The sequence below is a fragment of the Schistocerca piceifrons genome, chromosome 5, assembly GCF_021461385.2.
Source record: "Schistocerca piceifrons isolate TAMUIC-IGC-003096 chromosome 5, iqSchPice1.1, whole genome shotgun sequence".
NCBI lineage: Eukaryota > Metazoa > Arthropoda > Insecta > Orthoptera > Acrididae > Schistocerca > Schistocerca piceifrons.
In genome coordinates, this window is record NC_060142.1 from 678,821,949 (window position 1) to 678,842,482 (window position 20,534).

A 20,534-nucleotide genomic window follows, 5' to 3' on the forward strand; every position below is an offset into this window, starting at 1 on the left:
ACTGTAATACGGATATCAAAGCAAATATATTACATGGAAAAGATAGTCATATCAGATAACAAAATAAAGACAATATGGGATATAGTGAAGGAGGAGACCGGTAGAACCAGACATGAAGAGGAACAAAAAGCATTAAGAGTAAATGATACATTGGTGACAGATGTGTATAGTGTTGCAGAACTTTTTAATAAACGTTTTGTAACTGTTACCAAAAAGATGGGGTTGTCAGGTTCGGTAGATGCTACTATGGAATACCACAGATCAGAAATTTCAAGCAACTTCCATAATATGAATTTGACCCTCACTACCCCAACAGAAATAATGTCCCTCACAAAATCTTTAAAATCAAAAACATCTAGTGGGTATGATGAAATATCAACAAAGTTAATTAAAGAATGTGATTCTGAGCTAAGTAACATATTAAGCTATCTGTGTAACCAGTCATTTATCAGTGGAATATTTCCTGAATGGCTGAAATATGCTGAAGTTAAGCCACTGTTTAAGAAGGGAGATAAGGAAATAGCATCAAATTTCCGTCCAGTTTCACTGTTGCCTGCATTCTCAAAAATCTTCGAAAAAGTAATGTACAGTCGGCTTTATAACCATCTTATCTCAAATAACATACTGTCAAAGTCACAGTTTGGATTTCTAAAAGGTTCTGATATTGAGAAGGCTATCTACACTTACAGTGAAAATGTGCTTAATTCATTAGACAAAAAATTGCAGGCAACTGGTATATTTTGTGATCTGTCAAAGGCATTTGACTGTGTAAATCACAATATCCTTTTAAGTAAATTAGAGTATTATAGTGTAACAGGAAATGCTGCGAAATGGTTCAAATCTTATATCTCTGGCAGGAAACAAAGGGTGTTATTAGGAAAGAGACATGTATCAAGCTATCAGGCATCATCCAACTGGGAACTAATTACATGTAAGGTCCCATAAGGTTCCATTTTAGGGCCCTTACTTTTTCTTGTGTATATCAATGACCTTTCATCAGTAACATTACCAGATGCCAAGTTCGTTTTGTTTGCCGATGATACAAACATTGCAATAAATAGCAAATGAAGTGTAGTCTTAGAAAGATCAGCTAATAAAATATTTGTGGACATTAATCACTGGTTCCTAGCCAATTCTTTGTCACTAAACTTTGAAAAAACACACTACATGCAGTTCAGAACTTGCAAGGGGTGTCCCACGAGTATATGTCTAACATACGATGACAAGAAGAGACAAAAAGTGGACAGTGTTAAATTCTTGGGATTACAGCTTGATAATAAATTCAATTGGGAGGAGCACACCACAGAACTGCTGAAGCATCTTAACAAATCTCTGTTTGCAATGCGAATTTTGTCAGACATAGGGCATATAAAAATGAAAAAGCTGGCATACTATGCTTACTTTCATTCCGTAATGTCATATGGGATTATTTTTTGGGGTAAATCATCAAGCCAAGCTAAAGTTTTCCGGGCACAAAAACGTGCAGTAAGAGTTATATGTGGTGTGAACTCAAGAACATCCTGCAGAAGCCTGTTTAGGGAACTAGGGATACTAACTACTGCTGCTCAATATATTTATTCCTTAATGAAATTTGTCATTAAAAATATATCACTTTTTCAAACTAACAGCTCAATTCATGGAATCAATACTAGAAATAAGAATAATCTTCACAAGGACTTAAAGTCACTTAGTCTTGTACAAAAAGGTGTGCATTATTCAGGAACACACATTTTCAAAAAAGCTTAACAACCAATGAAATTCAGTTTAAGAGAAGCCTAATGGATTTATTGGTGGCCAATTCCTTCTACTCCATTGATGAATTTCTCAGTAAAACCAACTGATTTGTATATATATATATATATATATATATATATATATATATATATATATATATAACTTCTGCGCAATTTCAGTGCAGTAATGTGTTCATTGTAAATGTGTGTGTGTGTAAGTACAATCTAACTTCTGCACCATTTCAGTGCAGTATTGTATTCATTGTAAATAAGTATGATAATAGTTGTATTACATGTTTATTACCTTATAAATAAATAGAAAAACTTTTTATTTTAAATTCAGTGCATTAGTATTTGTAAAATTACTTTCATATAGTGTCAGTAAAAAATGACGATCATTCCACTTGGGACCTGTGGAATGGTACATCAGCTTATTTGTTTTAGTTGTAAATATTTGTCATGTATTGTTGTTTTCCTGACATGTTTCATATCCTGGAGGACCTCCTCACTACGGATCAATTGGAATGAAAGTAAATCTAATCTAATCTAAAAAACACCATTCCGATCTATCGTGCAATGATCAATGAAACATGCAACTGACTAACAGCTGTTCCTGTTCTTGATTTAGTCAGCACTATCGCTATTTATCTTCACTTCAACGATAAAGGTAGACAGTTTCATGCTCAGTCTAATTTTTCTGTGTCTCCTGCTGAGAACAATGAGTCATCCTACGCATATTAACCGAATATTTTGAGAACAAGATGTAACTTGACAACCGAGGCACCTCTCATTAATGGATGTGCGTGGATGCGAAAATTGGCTGTGGAAGTGGGAGCTAGAAACGAATTTCCAGAATCGATTTTGGAGTGTTTACAAGAGCAATCAAAATCGTTATTGTGAAATCGCATTACGAAGTCGGTTTTGGGAGCAACATGTAACGATAGCTCGCTTGTCGTATTATATGTACACCCGACTGATGCAGTAGTTTATCTTCGTTGTTGTCATTGGTGTGCATTGTTGCCGCGTGTTGTTGGCGTTCCAAATACAAACAGAGATGAGCGAAACTGTTGATCCGAAAAATATTATAAAAACTCGCGATCTTCTGTATCGCTTGATGATAAGGTTTGTTGATGATGGTATATGATGTGTAAGGAATGTTGCATCAAGTAGTTCATTATCACATTTTAGCGGAATATTTCAAAAATAAACAGATATAGAATTATGTTTTACGTGGTCTCTTGTGATACGGAGTATTTTGCTCAGAGAAGCTGTGATATTTGTTTTGTTTGTTGTTCAGTCTCACGGAAACATTTCTGGCTATCGTTTCAGATATCTGATGCACACATACGAGTTGTTATTAACATCGCTATCATATTATGTGAGATGTTTATACCTAAAATGAGAAATTTACTGCACGTTTTATTTCGGAATACAACAGCAATGCTTAAAGTTCACAGTCCAAAACAAGCAGTGACATTTAAATAATGTTGTCATTCATTATCAAAAATTATTTAGTTTCGGCAATGAACACGCAATGAAACTGGGGCCTAGTTCAAGCTAGCATTTGATCGAGCTCTATAAATTTAAGCACATAACAGAATTATGAAAGCTGGTACAAATCCATCTACTACATAAGCAATATCAGAAAACTCCCTAGGAAAAATCGTCAGATGCACACTTTGTACCAAGTGTATTTGAGAAGTACAGTTAACCAGACGTTAATTGAAACTTACTTGCTACCAAAGAGATTGCGGCAGCAAAATTTTGTTCACATGCCACACTGACACCTGGTAGATACATGTTAGGATTTGTCACCCTATTAGGTTTGTGACTTGATCAAAACCAATTTCGTTGTGTTTTGCTGACTGTGGACACACCCGCAGACAGAAAATGTTCGGTAGGGCCATTGCTACTTATAGATTTCTGATTTCACAGGTAATATTAGTTAAACATTTTGCCAATAGCACAGCTATTTATATGGAAGTATTACATTGTAAAAAATGTTGCAGTGTACAGTTAGTAAAGAACAATATCTGAACTTGGTACTTTATCTGATAATTAGTTTTCAGTATATGCCTTTGTACAGTTGTGTGTATCTAGAAAAGTAATTCAGTATATTTCGTGAAAACAACCTTGGTAAATTTGAAGATCTTATTGTCAGGACAGAACATACAGTTTTCTATGGTCCATTAGTTTCACTCCTGCAAAGATAACCACTTATAACAATGCGATAATGACAGTGGACAGAAGATAAGTAGTCATTTGTCCTGCACCTCGTATACGAATAAAACTGAAATGAAGAATAATAGCCCTGAGCTATGCTTTTTATAGCCTACTGATTTGCAGAGTATCCATTCACAACATGTAATTTAACTTTGCCATTAGAAACAGAAGGAAGAGAAACCTGCAAGCTATGTAAATTGCTGGCTGCTGACAGCAGATAAATCTAGCTCATTATTCTGAAGATTTTTCATTAATAGCTTTTCTAGCTTTGACACTACATAGAAATTCATACACTGCAAACTACTGTGAAGTGCATAGTGAAGGATAGGCTACTTTCCTCCTACCATACATACAGGTTTCTTTGAATTCCATTCAGAAATGGAGTTTGGGAAGAATGACTGCTTAAATGTCTCTGTGCAAACTGTAATTAGTTGAATCTTAGTCGCTGTGGGAGTGATGGGTAGAGGCATGTAGTAAATTCCTATATTATTCACATAGTACTGCTCACTGATACATTGTAAGTACACTTCTGGAGGATAGTTGTAGTTCACACACTTGGGCAGTATTGGACTCCTAATTGTTATTCACAGAGCTGGTCCGAGAACATTTTTCCATGTAAACAACTTATCATTTGGCACCCGTTTTCCCTTGAACACTTTCACCTGTGTCAGTTTTTGGTACTAATTGTGATGCACACTGTAGACAGTTCTTGCACCTGGGCGGCCCAGATTCCTGTCTCAATAAGTTTTCACACGTGGCCACTGCTAATTGTGATATGTCCTCACATGTGTGGTGCCCCTCTCAGCTTGGGTCACTTTGGCCTTAACCCGGATCTGGTCATGCAGGCAACATCCCAATGCCCTACCAAAAAACCAAAGTCTGCGACCTGTTTCACATATGATTGGGTCTGTGTATTCACTCCATTTCAAACACCTTTTGTAACTTACAACCAGGTACTTGCATGATTTGAGTAGGCTAATTAAAATTATGGCTCACTGATTTTGTAAACATACGTTTCTACGTTTTTTTCTTTTTGTGGTGTGCATAGTTTTACATTCTGAATTTAAAACAAGTTGTTAATCTCTGCACATTTCAAAATCTTATTAAGATCAGTATATATATGTAGCTTTTTGCAGACAGTGCTCCATTATAGATAACTGTATCATCTTCTAAAAGTCTGAGGCTAGTATTAATATTGCTTCCAGGGTCATAAATATATGACATGAACAGAAAGGGTTCAAACATACTTCCATGGACTGCATCTCCATTTTGCTGCATCCTTGATACCAAAAATTCCTCATTCATCACAAATTTCTTGTGACAAACCCTACGATCATTGTAGTTGATGAGCGTTGGGAAGGTACAGAGCCAAACGCTTTTCGTAAATTAGGAGCTACTGTGTCCACAGGATTGCCTTGATTAATGGAATTCAGAACATTACACCAGAAAAGTGCGATTCATCTATTGTGTTATCAATATCTTCTGAAACTGTGGTGGTTTCTTTTCGAGGAGGTAATTATTTCGAAAGAGCTCATTATGTTTGAGCACAGAATATGCTCTAAGATTCTACAACAGAGGATCAGTGATATTCCATGTGTGGATCAACTCTATTACCTTTCATGTAAATAGCTGAGACCTTGCTTCCTTCCAAGATTTGTGCGCAGTTTGTTAGAGGGATGTGCTGTTTATTATGGTTAACAGAGGGTCCAACTCATCTGTTAATTTTGTATGTTATCCATCCTCAGCAACTGTAGTTACATATATTGAAACAATCAGCAACCATTTACATAAAAGAAATTTAGTTTTTTTACCGGTTTCGTAGACTTAGTACCCTTCTTCAGAAGGTTGTACAGATTGCAGGCATTAGGGAAGCATCTGATTCTACCCATCTGCTTTGATCCGCAACATCATCACTATGGGAGAAACGCCTACTTCCAGCGTATACTAAATGGCGACAATATTGTCACTACATACACATGCCAACAGACACGAACAAAAATAAAAATGATTCAAGAATGTCCCACTCCAACACTAAAATGAAAGTAACAGGGCAACTGTGGGAAATAGTGGGTTTTGGACAGGGACAAGGTAAATATAGAACAATGAAAAACACTGCACCATCCCAAAATAAATAAAACAAAAAAATCTCAACTTACGACATAATGCTACAGCTACAACACCACCAGGAATCATACACTTCACTCAACCTATATAGCTCAAACGAAGCCCACAATACCAAAAAACCAAGACTTACAACTCTGAAAAGTGGAATTGGATATTTCCCTTTATCTTTGTTGCTTAAAAGCATCTGTCAATACCTACTAGCAAACCGGGGGGGGGGGGGGGGGGGGGGAAATCACAGCCACAAGCTTCGTACACTTACATAATTTACAAAACACCACCAAAATAGAACCCTGCCAACTGAAAAACGCCCACATTAACTAGTTCAACTAACACAGAACCAAAATACCATAAATATGCAACAGTCAAAATTACTATGGAATAAAACCAAAACAAAAATTATTTACCTGATAAGTTGGGGTGCGTGTGCGCACACACACACACACACACAACTTTTTTTTCTTTTAAGAAGAGGCGAACAAACTGGTCATCTCTAACATAATCTCTAAACACCTCCACCCTTCTCCCCAACCCGTAACCTGCTCCATTAACCATATAAATAATATGCGCAATCCCGCCCCCTCACACACACAGCCCCTCAACTCACCACATTCAGCCTACACATCCTCACCTCAAGCCTAAAAAAAAAAAAAAAAAAAAGGTCAGGGACGCTATTCCGCCAGCAATACTAATCTAAATGAGATTGCAGGTTGGAAGAGCACCTCTTCCCTATAACTGATTTAATTGTCCCACAGAACCCCATCCCCGCCCCCCTATGGTATTAGTACAAATCCCAGTGTCATGATCTTTAAACTGAATACTATGGTTAACTACTAAATGTTTATAACTGCTCTACGACGAAAATGCATCTGATATAACAGTACTACCCTCCTTGGTATATTCCTCAATGAGCACCACTAGTTCCCTCTTACGAAGACCCTGCAAAACCCTAAAAACACAATCTATGTACCCCCCTCTTGAAATAACAGCCTCCCCACACACACAAACCAACTCGAGAAGTGCCCCATACTTCCTCTTACCAAACTGTGAATCATCAATTTCAACAACACCTGACCCACCCACATCCCCCTGTACTTGATGTACTCTGAACACACCTCACAACAAAAAGAAAACCAATATAAAATAGTTCTAACACTCACATCAGTCTGATGCACACAAAAACTCCAGGAGGACCTATAGAAAAGTAATACATAAGTAAAACAGTCTACCCTTTGGCCAACCTTGATTTCTTGAACCAGGTACCATGCCATATCAAACACCAGATATTCTTGCGTCGACAGTGCCACATGTATAGGTTCCTGATCCGCGACGCCGAAACTCTCGTCAACTTCATACACTACCCACAAGTGTGACATCTAACATATTCTGCTATTAGCCGAGGAAAGAGAACACAAATAATTCATTGCAAACAAAGCAAAGACTTCCCGATCCACATCATCACGTTGGTTACCGAGACTCATACCCCCGTTACCACAGTGATAATCAGGTCTCAAATGAGCCCAATGCCACATGTTAAACTCAACATGTCAACATCCACCACCAGAGGGCACCATCAAATAGAGCAATGTGACATCTACAAATACGAACCAACCTAAAAACATAGTCCCACACAACACCATTATGTCATGGGTCAAAGCAATGGGTGGAATCGGACACTTCCAATTACCCCCTGTCGCATTATTTATGTGTGTCCACAGTTCCTATACATGCTGATGTCCAGAGCTAAATTTTTCCAGTAATTTCTTGAGATACAACATTGTTGCTTCTTTAATGGTTTACTGAACCAGTAAATTGTTCCAATTGTTATAATAACTCTTGGTACTTCCTTATAATTTATTAATGTAGATGATATTAGTGCTTTTGAAAACCTGTAACTCAGAAAATATGGTAATTTGGAGCGTCATTTTATTGTGGATTGGTTTATTGCTTTTGAACTGGTGCTAAAGCTCGTACCAGTTTTCATAAGTTTGATAGAAACAACAGATACACACAACAGACTTACATCAGCAATAATGTGTTCTCCTTCACTATTTACAACAGTCTGTCAACACTGGGGTAACTTTCTGGATCCGCAACTGAAGAAATCACATGGTTTTGAGGCAAAGAACTCATTGAGCCATGTTTGGAGTTCATTTTCATCTGGAAAGGAAGTTCCTTAAGATTGTTTGATAGACAGCAGAAAAGGTGAAAATCTGAGGGTGCAAGACAGGTGAATGAGATGGTTCGGAATAGTTTCACAGCCCAACTCCTGTATAGTGTTTTTCGTTAGTCTAGCATAATATGGGTGGACATTATCGTGGAGTAGCATCACTTCACACAGTCTTCCTGGTTGTTGTTCGTCTCAGTTGTTAACAACAAATGTCAGCAGTGATGCTTGGGGAAGCAATTTGTAGTCCAGTGCAGTGTCACTCTTCCACCAGATGCAAAACATTATCTTTTGGTGGACGTCCACAGGTCTTTGTACAGGGCAACAGCTTTGTTTGGGCTCAGTCATTCCTTGCTTTTCTGTGTTGTTGCTGTTGTTGTTGTGGTGGTGGTGGTCGTGGTCTTCAGTCCAAAGACTGGTTTGATGCAGCTCTCCATCCTAATCCATCCTCTGTGAGCCTCTTCATCTCCGAATAACTTCTACAACCTACCACTTTCTGAATCTGCTTGCTGTATTCATTTCTTGGTCTCCCTTTCCCTCCAATACTGAATTGGTGATCCCTTGATGTCTCAGAATGTATCCTATTAACCGATCCCCTCATTTGATCGAGCTATGCTGCAAATTTCTTGTCTCTGATTCTATTCCATACCTGCATGTTAGTTACATAATCTACACATCTAATCTTCAGCATTCTTCTGTAGCACCACATTTCAAAAACTTCCATTCTCTTCTTGCCTGAACTGTTTATCATCCATGTTTCACTTGCTTACATGAATTTCCACTTGATGTTAACAAATTTCTCTTCTTCAGAAACACTTTTCTTGCAATTGCCATTTTATATACTCTCTATTTTGGCCATAATCAGTTATTTTGCTGCCCAAATAACAAAGCTCTTCTACTACCTTAAGTGTGTCATTTTCTAATCTAATTCCCTCAGCATCACCTGATTTAATTGGACTACATTCCATTATTCTTGTTTTGCTTTTTTTGATGTTCACTGTATATTCTTCTTTCAAGACATTTTCCATTCCATTCATCTGCTCATCCAACTCCTTCACTGTCCCTGACAAAATTACGATGTCATCGGCAAACCTTAAAGTTTTTATTTCTTCTCCCTGGACTGTAATTCCTAATCGAAATTTTCTTTCGTTTCATTTACTACTCACTCAATATACAGATTGAATAATGTTGGGGATAGGCTTTTTCATATGTTTGCATAAAGACACCATTTCTGGTCATCATTAACGACACAAGATAGGAATGGTCGGTGTTGTTAATGAGTCAATTGATGACAAGCAAGGACAGATGCACATCTGGTCACCCACTAATTTTTGTGATTTGGCTTAGAGCATGTGGTACTCTTACACCCGATTTTTGAACCTTTCCCATTCCATGCAAATGTCACATGATGGTGAAATGATTACAGTTCATCACATTTGCAAGTACATGGATGTGGGTCATTGTGGATTGTTGTTGTTGTTGTCTTCAGTCCTGAGACTGGTTTGATGCAGCTCTCCATGCTACTCTATCCTGTGCAAGTTTCTTCATCTCCCAGTACCTACTGCAGCCTACATCCTTCTGAATCTGCTTAGTGTATTCATCTCTTGGTCTCCCTCTACGATTTTTACCCTCCATGCTGCCCTCCAGTACCAAACTGGTGACCCCTTGATGCCTCAGAACATGTCCTACCAACTGATCCCTTCTTCTAGTCAAGTTGTGCCACAAACTCCTCCTCTCCCCAATTCTGTTCAATACCTCCGCATTAGTTGTGTGATCTACCCATCTAATCTTCAGCATTCTTCTGTAGCACCACATTTCGAAAGCTTCTATTCTCTTCTTGTCTAAACTATTTATTGTCCATGCTTCACTTCCATACATGGCTACACTCCATACAAATACTTTCAGAAACGACTTCCTAACACTTAAATCAATACTCGATGTTAACAAATTTCTCTTCTTCAGAAACACTTTCCTTGCCATTGCCAGTGTACATTTTATATCCTCTCTACTTCGACCATCATCAGTTATTTTGCTCCCCAAATAACAAAACTCCTTTACTACTTTAAGTGTCTCATTTCCTAATGTAATTCCCTCAGCATCACCTGACTTAATTCCCTCAGCATCACCTGACTTAATTCGACTACATTCCATTATCCTCGTTTTACTTTTGTTGATGTTCATCTTATACACTCCTTTCAAGACACTGTCCATTCTGTTCAACTGCTCTTCCAAGTCCTTTACTGTCTCTGACAGAATTACAGTGTCATCGGCAAACCTCATGGATTTTAATACCTACTCCGAATTTTTCTTTTGTTTCCTTTACTGCTTGCTCAATATACAGATTGAATAGCATCGGGGATAGGCTACAACCCTGTCTCACTCCCTTCCCAACCACTGCTCCCCTTTCATGCCCCACGACTCTTATAACTGCCATCTGGTTTCTGTACAAATTGTAAATAGCCTTTCGCTCCCTGTATTTTACCCCTGCCACCTTTAGAATTTGAAAGAGAGTATTCCAGTCAACATTATCAAACACTTTCTCTAAGTCTACAAATGCTAGAAACGTAGGTTTGCCTTTCCTTAATCTTTCTTCTAAGATAAGTCGTAGGGTCAGTATTGCCTCACGTGTTCCAACATTTCTACGGAATCCAAACTGATCTTCCCCGAGGCCAGCTTCTACCAGTTTTTCCATTCGTCTGTAAAGAATTCGTGTTAGTATTTTGCAGCTGTGACTTATTAAACTGATAGTTCGGTAATTTTCACATCTGTCAACACCTGCTTTCTTTGGGATTGGAATTACTATATTCTTCTTGAAGTCTGAGGGTATTTCGCCTGTCTCATACATTTTGCTCACCAGATGGTAGAGTTTTATCAGGACTGGCTCCCCCAAGGCTGTCAGTAGTTGTAATGGAATGTTGTCTACTCCCGGGGCTTTGTTTCGACTTAGGTCTTTCAGTGCTCTGTCAAACTCTTCACGCAGTATCATATATCCCATTTCATCTTCATCTACCTCCTCTTGAATTTCCATAATATTGTCTTCATGAACATCGCCCCTGTATAAACCCTCTATATACTCCTTCCACCTTTCTGCTTCCCTTCTTTGCTTAGAACTGGGTTTCCATCTGAGCTCTTGATATTCATGCAAGTGGTTTTCTTTGCTCCAAAGGTCTCTTTAATTTTCCTGTAGGCAGTATCTATCTTACCCCTCTTGAGATAAGCCTCTACATCCTTACCTTTGTCCTCTAGCCATCCCTGCTTAGCCATTTTGCACTTCCTGTCGATCTCATTTTTGAGACGTTTGTATTCCTTTTTGCCTTCTTCACTTACTGCATTTTTGTATTTTCTCCTTTCATCAAGTAAATTCAGTATCTCTTCTGTTACCCAAGGATTTCTACTAGCCCTCATCTTTTTACCTACTTGATCCTCTGCTGCCTTCACTATCTCATTCCTCAAAGCTACCCATTCTTCTTCTACTGTATTTCTTTCCCCCATTCCTGTCAATTGTTCTCTTATGCTCTCCCTGAAACTCTGTACAACCTCTGGTTCTTTCAGTTTATCCAGGTCCCATCTCCTTAAATTCCCACCTTTTTGCAGTTTCTTCAGTTTTAATCTACAGTTCATAACCGATAGATTGTGGTCAGAGTCCACATCTGCCCCTGGAAATGTCTTACAATTTAAAATCTGGTTCCTAAATCTCTGTCTTACCATTATATAATCTTTCTAAAACCTTTTAGAATCTCCAGGGTTCTTCCATGTATAAAACCTTCTTTCGTGATTCTTGAACCAAGCGTTAGTTATGATTAAGTTATGCTCTGTGCAAAATTCTACCAGGCGGCTTCCTCTTTCATTTCTTAGCCCCAATCCATATTCACCTACTATGTTTCCCTCTCTTCCTTTTCCTACTGTTGAATTCCAGTCACCCATGACTATTAAATTTTCGTCTCCCTTCACTACCTGAATAATTTCTTTTATCTCATCATACATTTCCTCAATTTCTTCATCATCTGCAGAGCTAGTTGGCATATAAACTTATACTACTGTAGTAGGCGTGGGCTTCGTGTCTATCTTGGCCACAACAATGCGTTCACTATGCTGTTTGTAGTAGCTTACCCGCACTCCTATTTTCCTATTCTTTATTAAACCTACTCCTGCATTACCCCTATTTGATTTTGTATTTATGATCCTGTATTCGCCTGACCAAAAGTCTTGTTCCTCCTGCCACCGAACTTCACTAATTTCCACTATATGTAACTTTAACCTATCCATTTCCCTTTTTAAATTTTCTAACCTGCCTGCCCGATTAAGGGATCTGACATTCCACACCCCGATCCGTAGAACGCCAGTTTTCTTTCTCTTGAATGCGACATCCTCTTGATTAGTCCACGCCCGGAGATCCAAATGGGGGACTATTTTACCTCCAGAATATTTTACCCAAGAGGACGCCATCATCATTTTATCATACAGTAAAGCTGCATACCCTCGGGAAAAATTACGGCTGTAGTTTCCCCTTGCTTTCAGCCATTCGCAGTACCAAAACAGCAAGGGCAGTACCAAAACAGCAAGGCCGTTTTGGTTAGTGTTACTGGGCCAGATCAGTCAATCATCCAGACTGTTGCCCCTGGAACTACTGAAAAGGCTGCTGCCCCTCTTCAGGAACCACACATTTGTCTGGCCTCTCAACAGATACCCCTCCGTTGTGGTTGCACCTACGGTACGGCTATTTGTATTGTTGAGGCACGCAAGCCTCCCCACCAATGGCAAGGTCCATGGTTCATGGGGGGGCATTGTGGATTAATGCACATAAATGATCGTCATCAAATCCCAAAGGATTTCCCGATTTTGGAGTGTCACTAATGTTAGAATGATCCTCCTAATAAGGATAAAACCATTTTCTTACCGTGCTCCATCCAGTTACATTATCCTCACACGTCACAAATGTTTCTGGCTGCATCCCATGCTGTCACCCCTCTGTTGAACTCAGACTTAAGAATATGTCGAAAATGTTCCAATTTCTCCATTTGGAACTCCGTTTCGTAGTGTCCACAGCTCCTTTCATTACCTCGAAGAGTTACAAAGAAAAATGACAGTTGATAAATAAACATATAGCAACCGGAACACCAACATGTGAAACACAAACACTGTGAACTTATGCCCCAACCTAATATATTCTACCATGGGTGATGAAAGAGGCTGTGATATGCCTGTGTTACCTAATTTCATTGGTATGACATCAGCAAAGTCAAGACATTTTACATTGATTCTTTTACTTTTTGTTTCCATATTTATTCTAGCTATTTTTTCTATTATATTTTGATGATTTTATCTAGTATCAGATTGAGTAGGAGTGGAGATAACCTAACATTTTAACTAATGTTTTAGATAAAAGAACTGTAGTGGTTGAACACTACAGAGAGAACTTGCGGAATTTCGTGAATAAGTTTCCTGGTCATGCTATCGTAATATTGCATGACTTCAGCTTGTCAGGTATAGAATGGGAGGGTCGAGCAGTCAAAACTGGTGCCAGAGAGAGGATTTGTGTGATGTTATTGAATATCTTCTCCAAAAATTACTTCGAGCAGATAGTTAGAGAGCTAACTTGTGAAGGTAATGTCTTAGAGCTTTTAGAAACAAGGAGATCTGATCTTTCTGAATCGGTTAGTGTAAACGAGAGCATCACTTATCATAAAGCATTGATAGCATCTATGACTATAGGTATTACAAGGAATGTTAAGGAAGGTAAGAAATAATTTTTCTTAGCAAGGGTGACTGGATACAAATTGCAGAGTATTTGAGGAGTCAACATCAGATATTCAGTGTTGAGGACAAAGATGTAAAATTCAAAGGAAAAAAATTGAAAGCATCATTCAGTATGCCTTACACATGTATGTTCCGAGCAAGGTCTGTAGGGATGGGAAAGACCTGCTATTGTTTGATACCCATGTTAGAAAACTGCTACATAAAAAAGAGAGCTTCATCACAGATTCAAGAGAAGTCAAAACCTACCTGACAAACAAAAGCTGAATAAAGTGAAAATAATTCTAAGGAGAGGAATGAGACAGGCTTTCAGCGACTTTGAAAGTGAAAGCTTGCCAACCGATCCAACTAAAAGCCCTAAGAGGTTTCTTGTCTTATGTAAATTCAGTAAGTGGGTTGAAATCCTCTGTTCAGTCACTCAGGGACCATAGATACCGAAATGGAAGATGACAGAGAAAAGGCTGAAATACTGAATTCGGTCTTCTGAAATTGTTTCACTGTGGAAGATCGTAATACAGTCTTCTTCTCTGTGATCGTATGAACATCAGAATAGCAGACATTGAGATAAGTGATCACTTAACAGGAAGGCCACTACTATCACTTAGTAGTGGAAATGCTTCAGAACCAGATGAGCTAACTGTAAGATTCTACAGCAATTATGCGAAGGAACTTGTGCACCTATTAACAGCAGTTTCTCTTAGGTCACTGGAGCAATGAAGAATTCCTAGCGACTGGAGAAAAGTGCAGGTCATTCCTGTTTTCAAGAAGGATGTAGGACAGATGCATATAACTGTAGGCCTATATCCACTGACATCAATATGTTGTTGAATTAATGGAACATGTTTTATGCTTATGTGTTATGACATTTTTGGAAAACAAAAATCTCAAAAAAATAAATAAATAAATAAATTAAAAAAAGTCAACATGGATTCTGTAAACGAGATGTTGCCAAACTCGGTTCATTCTGTTACTCCATGAGACCCACACTGTTGTAGACATGAGCACTCAGATTGGTGCCATATTCCAACATTTAAGGAAGGCGTTTTACACTGATCAGTGACGAAAATGGGGTGTCACTGGGCATGGGACCACATTTGCAACCGTATTCAAGACTTCCTTGCAGAGAGAACTCAACATGTCACACATAATGGAACCAAATCGACAGGTGTAAAAGTAATTTCAGGAGTATCCCAAGAAAGTGTGATAGGACTGTTACTATTTACAGTATGTGTAAATGATCCAGATGAAAATGTCAGAAGCTCTATAAGGCAATTCATAGGTGATGTGGTTGTCTACAAGAAGGAAGCACTATCAGAAGACTGTAGTGATTGGGGGGAAGGAAATGCAGAGGGTTGATGAGCGGTACAGGAACCGGCAATCGACCCTGAATGTAAATAAATGTAACACATTTCGGATACGTAGGAAAAGAAATCCACTACTGTACAAGTACACTATTTATGACAAATTGCTGGGAACATCATCTACTGTAAAACATCTAAGAGTAACCATATAGAGCAATCTTAAGTGGAATGACCACTTAAAGCAACTAAAAGGAAAAATAGATACTAGACTGAGATTCATAGAAAGAATCCTGGGGAAATGTAACTAATCCAAGAAGGAGTGATTCACACACATTCATTTGACTTATTCTTGAGTACTGAGTATTGTTCATCACTCTGGGACCCTTCCCGGGTGGGACTAATAGAAGAGAGAGAGAAGATCCAATGGAGAGGAGTGCATTTCACCACTGGATCATTTATTTGGTGCGAGAGCATCACAGAGATGCTCAACAAGCTCCAGTTGCAGATTTTATAAGAGAGGGATTGTGCACCATGGAGTGGTTTACTGTTGAAATTTTGGGAGTGAACACACTAGGAAGAGTTGGACTACATGTTATTTCCTCTCATGTACATCTCACAAAACGACCACAACAAGCAAGTTTGAGAAACTAGACTAGAGCTAATACAGTGGTTTGCAATTGTCATTCTTCCCACATGCCATTTGCAAATGGAACAGAGAAGGGGTGATTGGACAGTGGTACCAGGAGTACCTTCTGCCACACACTGTCTAGTGACTTGTTGAGTGTTGATGTAGATTTCAACCATGAAGTTTACTTTAGTAATTGTGTGTGTTAAGCCCTGTTATATTAAGTTGGTAGTTTTGTTATCTGCACTATATTCATGTAGTGCATTAAGCAGTGTGGTATGGTAATAGTACTTACTAGATTAAGAATGTTTATAAGGGGATTTTCACTTGGTATGTAATATAAGAGGCATTCACTGTGAATGTCTCTACTTTGTTATTTAGCTACTTAATATCCCACACACATGTTTAATAATAACATGTGTTAATGTATTTTAACTTGTTTCTGTTGTACAGTCAGCTCTTCTATGATGGGCATCAGAGTCTGGCTGTGGGTCTATCAGCAGTTGCTCAGGCAGACCCACCTTGTCCGCCTTCAGATCGTCTGCTCCATGTTGTTATGGCCGGTCTTCGTCATGAGCCAGAACGTTCCAAAGGTGGAGGTGCAGCAGCAGCTATAGCAGCAGGGGTTGCACCAGAGAATGTACTCGGACCTGGTCTAGGTGAGTTTCTTGAGAAGCAGCATGTAACCAGTGATGATAGTTATTACAGCTTCTCTTTGTATTGTTAGAAAGAGTTAGTTTCTGTACTTGATGGATCATTCCATGTCAGTTCCACCAAAAATAAGGCAGTTTATCACCTATCATCTTAGATTTTAATGAAACTTGACTTATTTTTTCTCTTTACAGAGAAAAGTAATCATACCAAATTTTAAAATTTTATCTCTCTCTATTTTCATATAATGGCTTTTCAAAATTTGGAAGCTTTTGATGATTTTAGTGCCATGACGATATTTGCTAATATTTTGAAAATAAATTAAAAGTTTTTAATTGTTCATACACTCTGTATGAAATTTGGTGTTAAACTCTAAACCATAGGGATTGTAAACAAAATTACTTAATATCATTAAATAAACTTCCCAAAGGAGGAAACAAAGTGTATAAATTTTATTTTGTTTTAAGTATGGTTCAGCATTACATTGAATATCAAATCAAGGGAATGGAGTAACACCTACCTTTTTTCCAAAATAGTTTTTAAAGCTTAGGCTATCACATGAAAAAATAAAATTAGAGAATTTTTCTCTGTGTGGTATTTTTCCTACTACATTGGAAATTTTAGCTCATTGTTTTATTCATTCATCTCATAAATATTGTTAAAATATTTGTATGACTAATTATTTAGTACTTTATGTTTCCAGTCTTACTATCCTATTTAATTAATAATTTTTTTAACCAAGGAAAAAGTGGTAGCATAAGCTATATCATCCCAGCAAAAAACTGCAAATATTTGCATTTTAATAATCATATATTCTGATCTATGAATTCTAAAAATATCACCTTCGTGCAAGTGGATGCTCACCTTTGAAATTAAGTACACTTGATGAAGAAAAGATATTTGCAGAAGTGAAACTTCTGATATGGTCTTGCTACTTGATAACATAAGGAACAATTTGCACCAAGCTACAAATAAGAAACAAAGTCAGTTGCTGACTATATAACCATACCAACTTCATTAAATTTATCTCAGAAAAAAAGTAATTGGATTTTCTTATTACTTAGTGCGGCAAGTAACTGGTTTGGTACTGAATTTTTATCAGGGTAATAAACAGTGTGGAATTTTACAAGGTGCGATAAATGTGGTAACAGAGAAGAAGAAAAACAGAAAGAAAATCGCTGATTTTTATTTAGCTTGCATGAAATGTGTTCAGATTTTGAGATGGGCACTGTAACAGGCAAAGGCCCAATACTTGAAATGCAGAAGTAGTATTCAGATTTTAAAAGTGAATATACTGGAACTAAAATAGGTTTTTTTAAATTCTGTCCGCTCTGCCTCAAATCGTCCATTTTAAGGGAGCTAATGGAACCGACTCAGTACATATCTGTAATTAATGCAGTACCATGTGAAGGCAACTATGAAGATATAAAAATGCTGCTTTGTGAAACCTCAGCCTGTGCATGTATGCTGCAGCGCTGTATTGAATAACCCCTGAAAGAAAAAGTAACAAGATTTTTATATAAAAAAGTGTGTATTGAAAACTGTGATGAAGACGGAATACCAAAAAATTACATGTTCTGCAAAAGTTGCCAACTTTACTGGGTGTCTTTCATCTGAAGTAGAAAAAATGTTCCGCACTATTACATTGCAAAATCTCAATCATATTATTATAACAGAATCAAAGGATCAGCTGATGCAAACATTGCCAGAGTAGCAATGGACTTATGTGAAAATTAATGTTTAACTGTGCAGAGCGAAGACCAACGATACCTTTCGACATCAGACATTTGCACTGTACACTCGATAGCAAGAAACTTGGACCACTGCAGACAGAAGAGCAAACAATTCGGAGCTTTTGGGGGGGGGGGGGGGGTGCAGGATCAAGGTGTGACATCAAACAGAGGAAGTGAATCATTGAATTAGAAAATGTGAGGTATGTGATACTGACTCTGTAAGTGCCTATGCCCTGTGTGTAAGGATTTCTTACTTGACTGGCTGGATGAGGGCACACCAGAATGTGTGCTGGCTAAGGGGACAGACTATGGAACTGACTGAATGTTCTAAGCATGGCTCACAAAAATAATAAAAAATATGAAATGAGTTTCATTGAAATTATACTTGTTCTTTTAACACTTTGACTGCTGGAGGCGCACCATTTGCTTGGCACACTGAGGCGCTGTGGCCTGCGGTGTAATCCAGCTACCTGTGCTAAGTGCCTGTCCCTCGGAGCTGCCGCCAGGACTGGCACGGCCCGCACTGCCCAACCTTCCCTGTGCTGAATACTTCTGGATTGATTACAACTAATGCAGAGCCAGCCTGAATTTTTGGCAACTTTGAACTGTAATAACTCGGGCAATAGTTTTTGTAAAGAAATAAAATTTGACCATCTTGTACAACTTTATGCGTTCTCTTAAGAATAATAATGAAAAGAATTTTAAGAGCCATATTGATGGCCAAAAAAATAGGCACCCAAAAAAAAATTTCGAAGTTTAGCTTTTTACATCTCCTGGACTAATGCTGTGACAAACGTGAAACTTGGCATGTAGTAACCTAGCAACACATTGTTCTCTAATATAAAGTTTCATTTGCGTAGCACTTTTCAATGCTGAATGAATGGAAGGTATTGTAAAAACATCAAAAAAGTGTTTTTTTTGTTCTGATTTTGCTAGAAAACTATGTTCTATAAAACATTCCAAGCTGTATAATTGGAATGAAAGGTGGGCACAAAAATCAGGCCCGAAAACAGTGTAAACTTGATTTGCATATGTAGTAGAGTGAACACATGATGAAAATGAATTTTAGAGTGCAATAGATTGACAGCACAAAGATACGGAATAAAATTTTTTATTTCCCTACTATTTTCCAATAATCTACAAATTAGTCAAAAAGATGTTGATTTTTATGAAAAGACAAAAACAAGGTATATTCGACACTTCTTTTACAAATACCGTCTTCTATTAATGCTTCAAAGCCAGTCTCATTCGAACAACCAACTTTAAGCCCCCCAGCCTCCCCAGTATAGTATGTTGAATTTCCAATATTGGCTAACAATTGAGGAAAAGTAGCAAGAAAAATCGCACTGAGAACAGAGTTTTAATATTAGGATGTTATTTCTCGTTGGTCAAAGGCATTTGTATCAGTTATGGAAAACAGGTTTTGTACAAGTAGGCCGAATGTGATCTATGTTTGTACTACTAAGGATAAAAGAATATAACTGTGTATGTTACGCGTTAATAATTTAAATGTATTGTATGTAGATTAATACATGGGTTTTGTTATACTGGCGCAATTACATTTGCTACAGTACAGATATTATGCCATCTCAATCACCAAGTCCGTTCATTTGCCAGCAAATTTCTACATATGAAGAAGTCGGGCATTGTTTGAATAATTTTGCACCTGTTGCTTCTATTTCCCATCCTTGTTTTCGATACAGGCTATGGACTGGCACTGGCAAAGTTAAAAATAGATTTATATGTATTTTTTACATTTTTTTGCCTTTTTGTAGTAATTCGTTTAGAAGTGTCAATACATTTTTTCAGATTTAGTTCCCAATGATTAGTAGTACTTCTTTGTATGATAAGTCTCAAAGCAGGGCACAACACATAATGGAATGTTGCAAGTTTTGCATTGGTATCTAGTTTGCCGGTGCACTTCTTCTGTTTCATGCAAACCACGTATCTGCACGTTAGTGTAGTTTTTCTGCAAATGTTCACTCACAATAACAGCCGGAAAATGTCTCCCTGTGAATTGGAGTGGATTCTCATCATTGTAGTGCCTTCCCCTACCAGATTTTTTTCCATTCTGTACCATATTTTTTCTACACTCTCCCTTGCGAGAGAAAGGTGAAACTCTGCGAGTGCCATTTTTTCGCCCTGTTACCGACCAGTGGAGAGCATGAACATTTAGAATGCACAAATCCAAATTGTGAAAAAAATATTTCTTGTACCATTTCACAG

At 37.8% G+C, this 20,534-nt stretch overlaps 1 protein-coding gene across 1 annotated transcript in view; it reads left to right on the forward strand.

Annotated features, from left to right (window-relative positions):
* The first annotated feature begins 2,697 nt into the window (after positions 1-2,697).
* LOC124798338 (cleavage stimulation factor subunit 1) overlaps positions 2,698-20,534 on the forward strand; it is a 196,455-nt gene continuing 178,618 nt past the window's right edge. The window contains exons 1-2 of the mRNA XM_047261693.1: positions 2,698-2,855; positions 16,378-16,583. Coding sequence (XP_047117649.1) covers positions 2,788-2,855; positions 16,378-16,583 — 274 coding nt within the window. The 5' untranslated portion in view covers positions 2,698-2,787. The remainder of the gene's footprint in view (positions 2,856-16,377; positions 16,584-20,534) is intronic.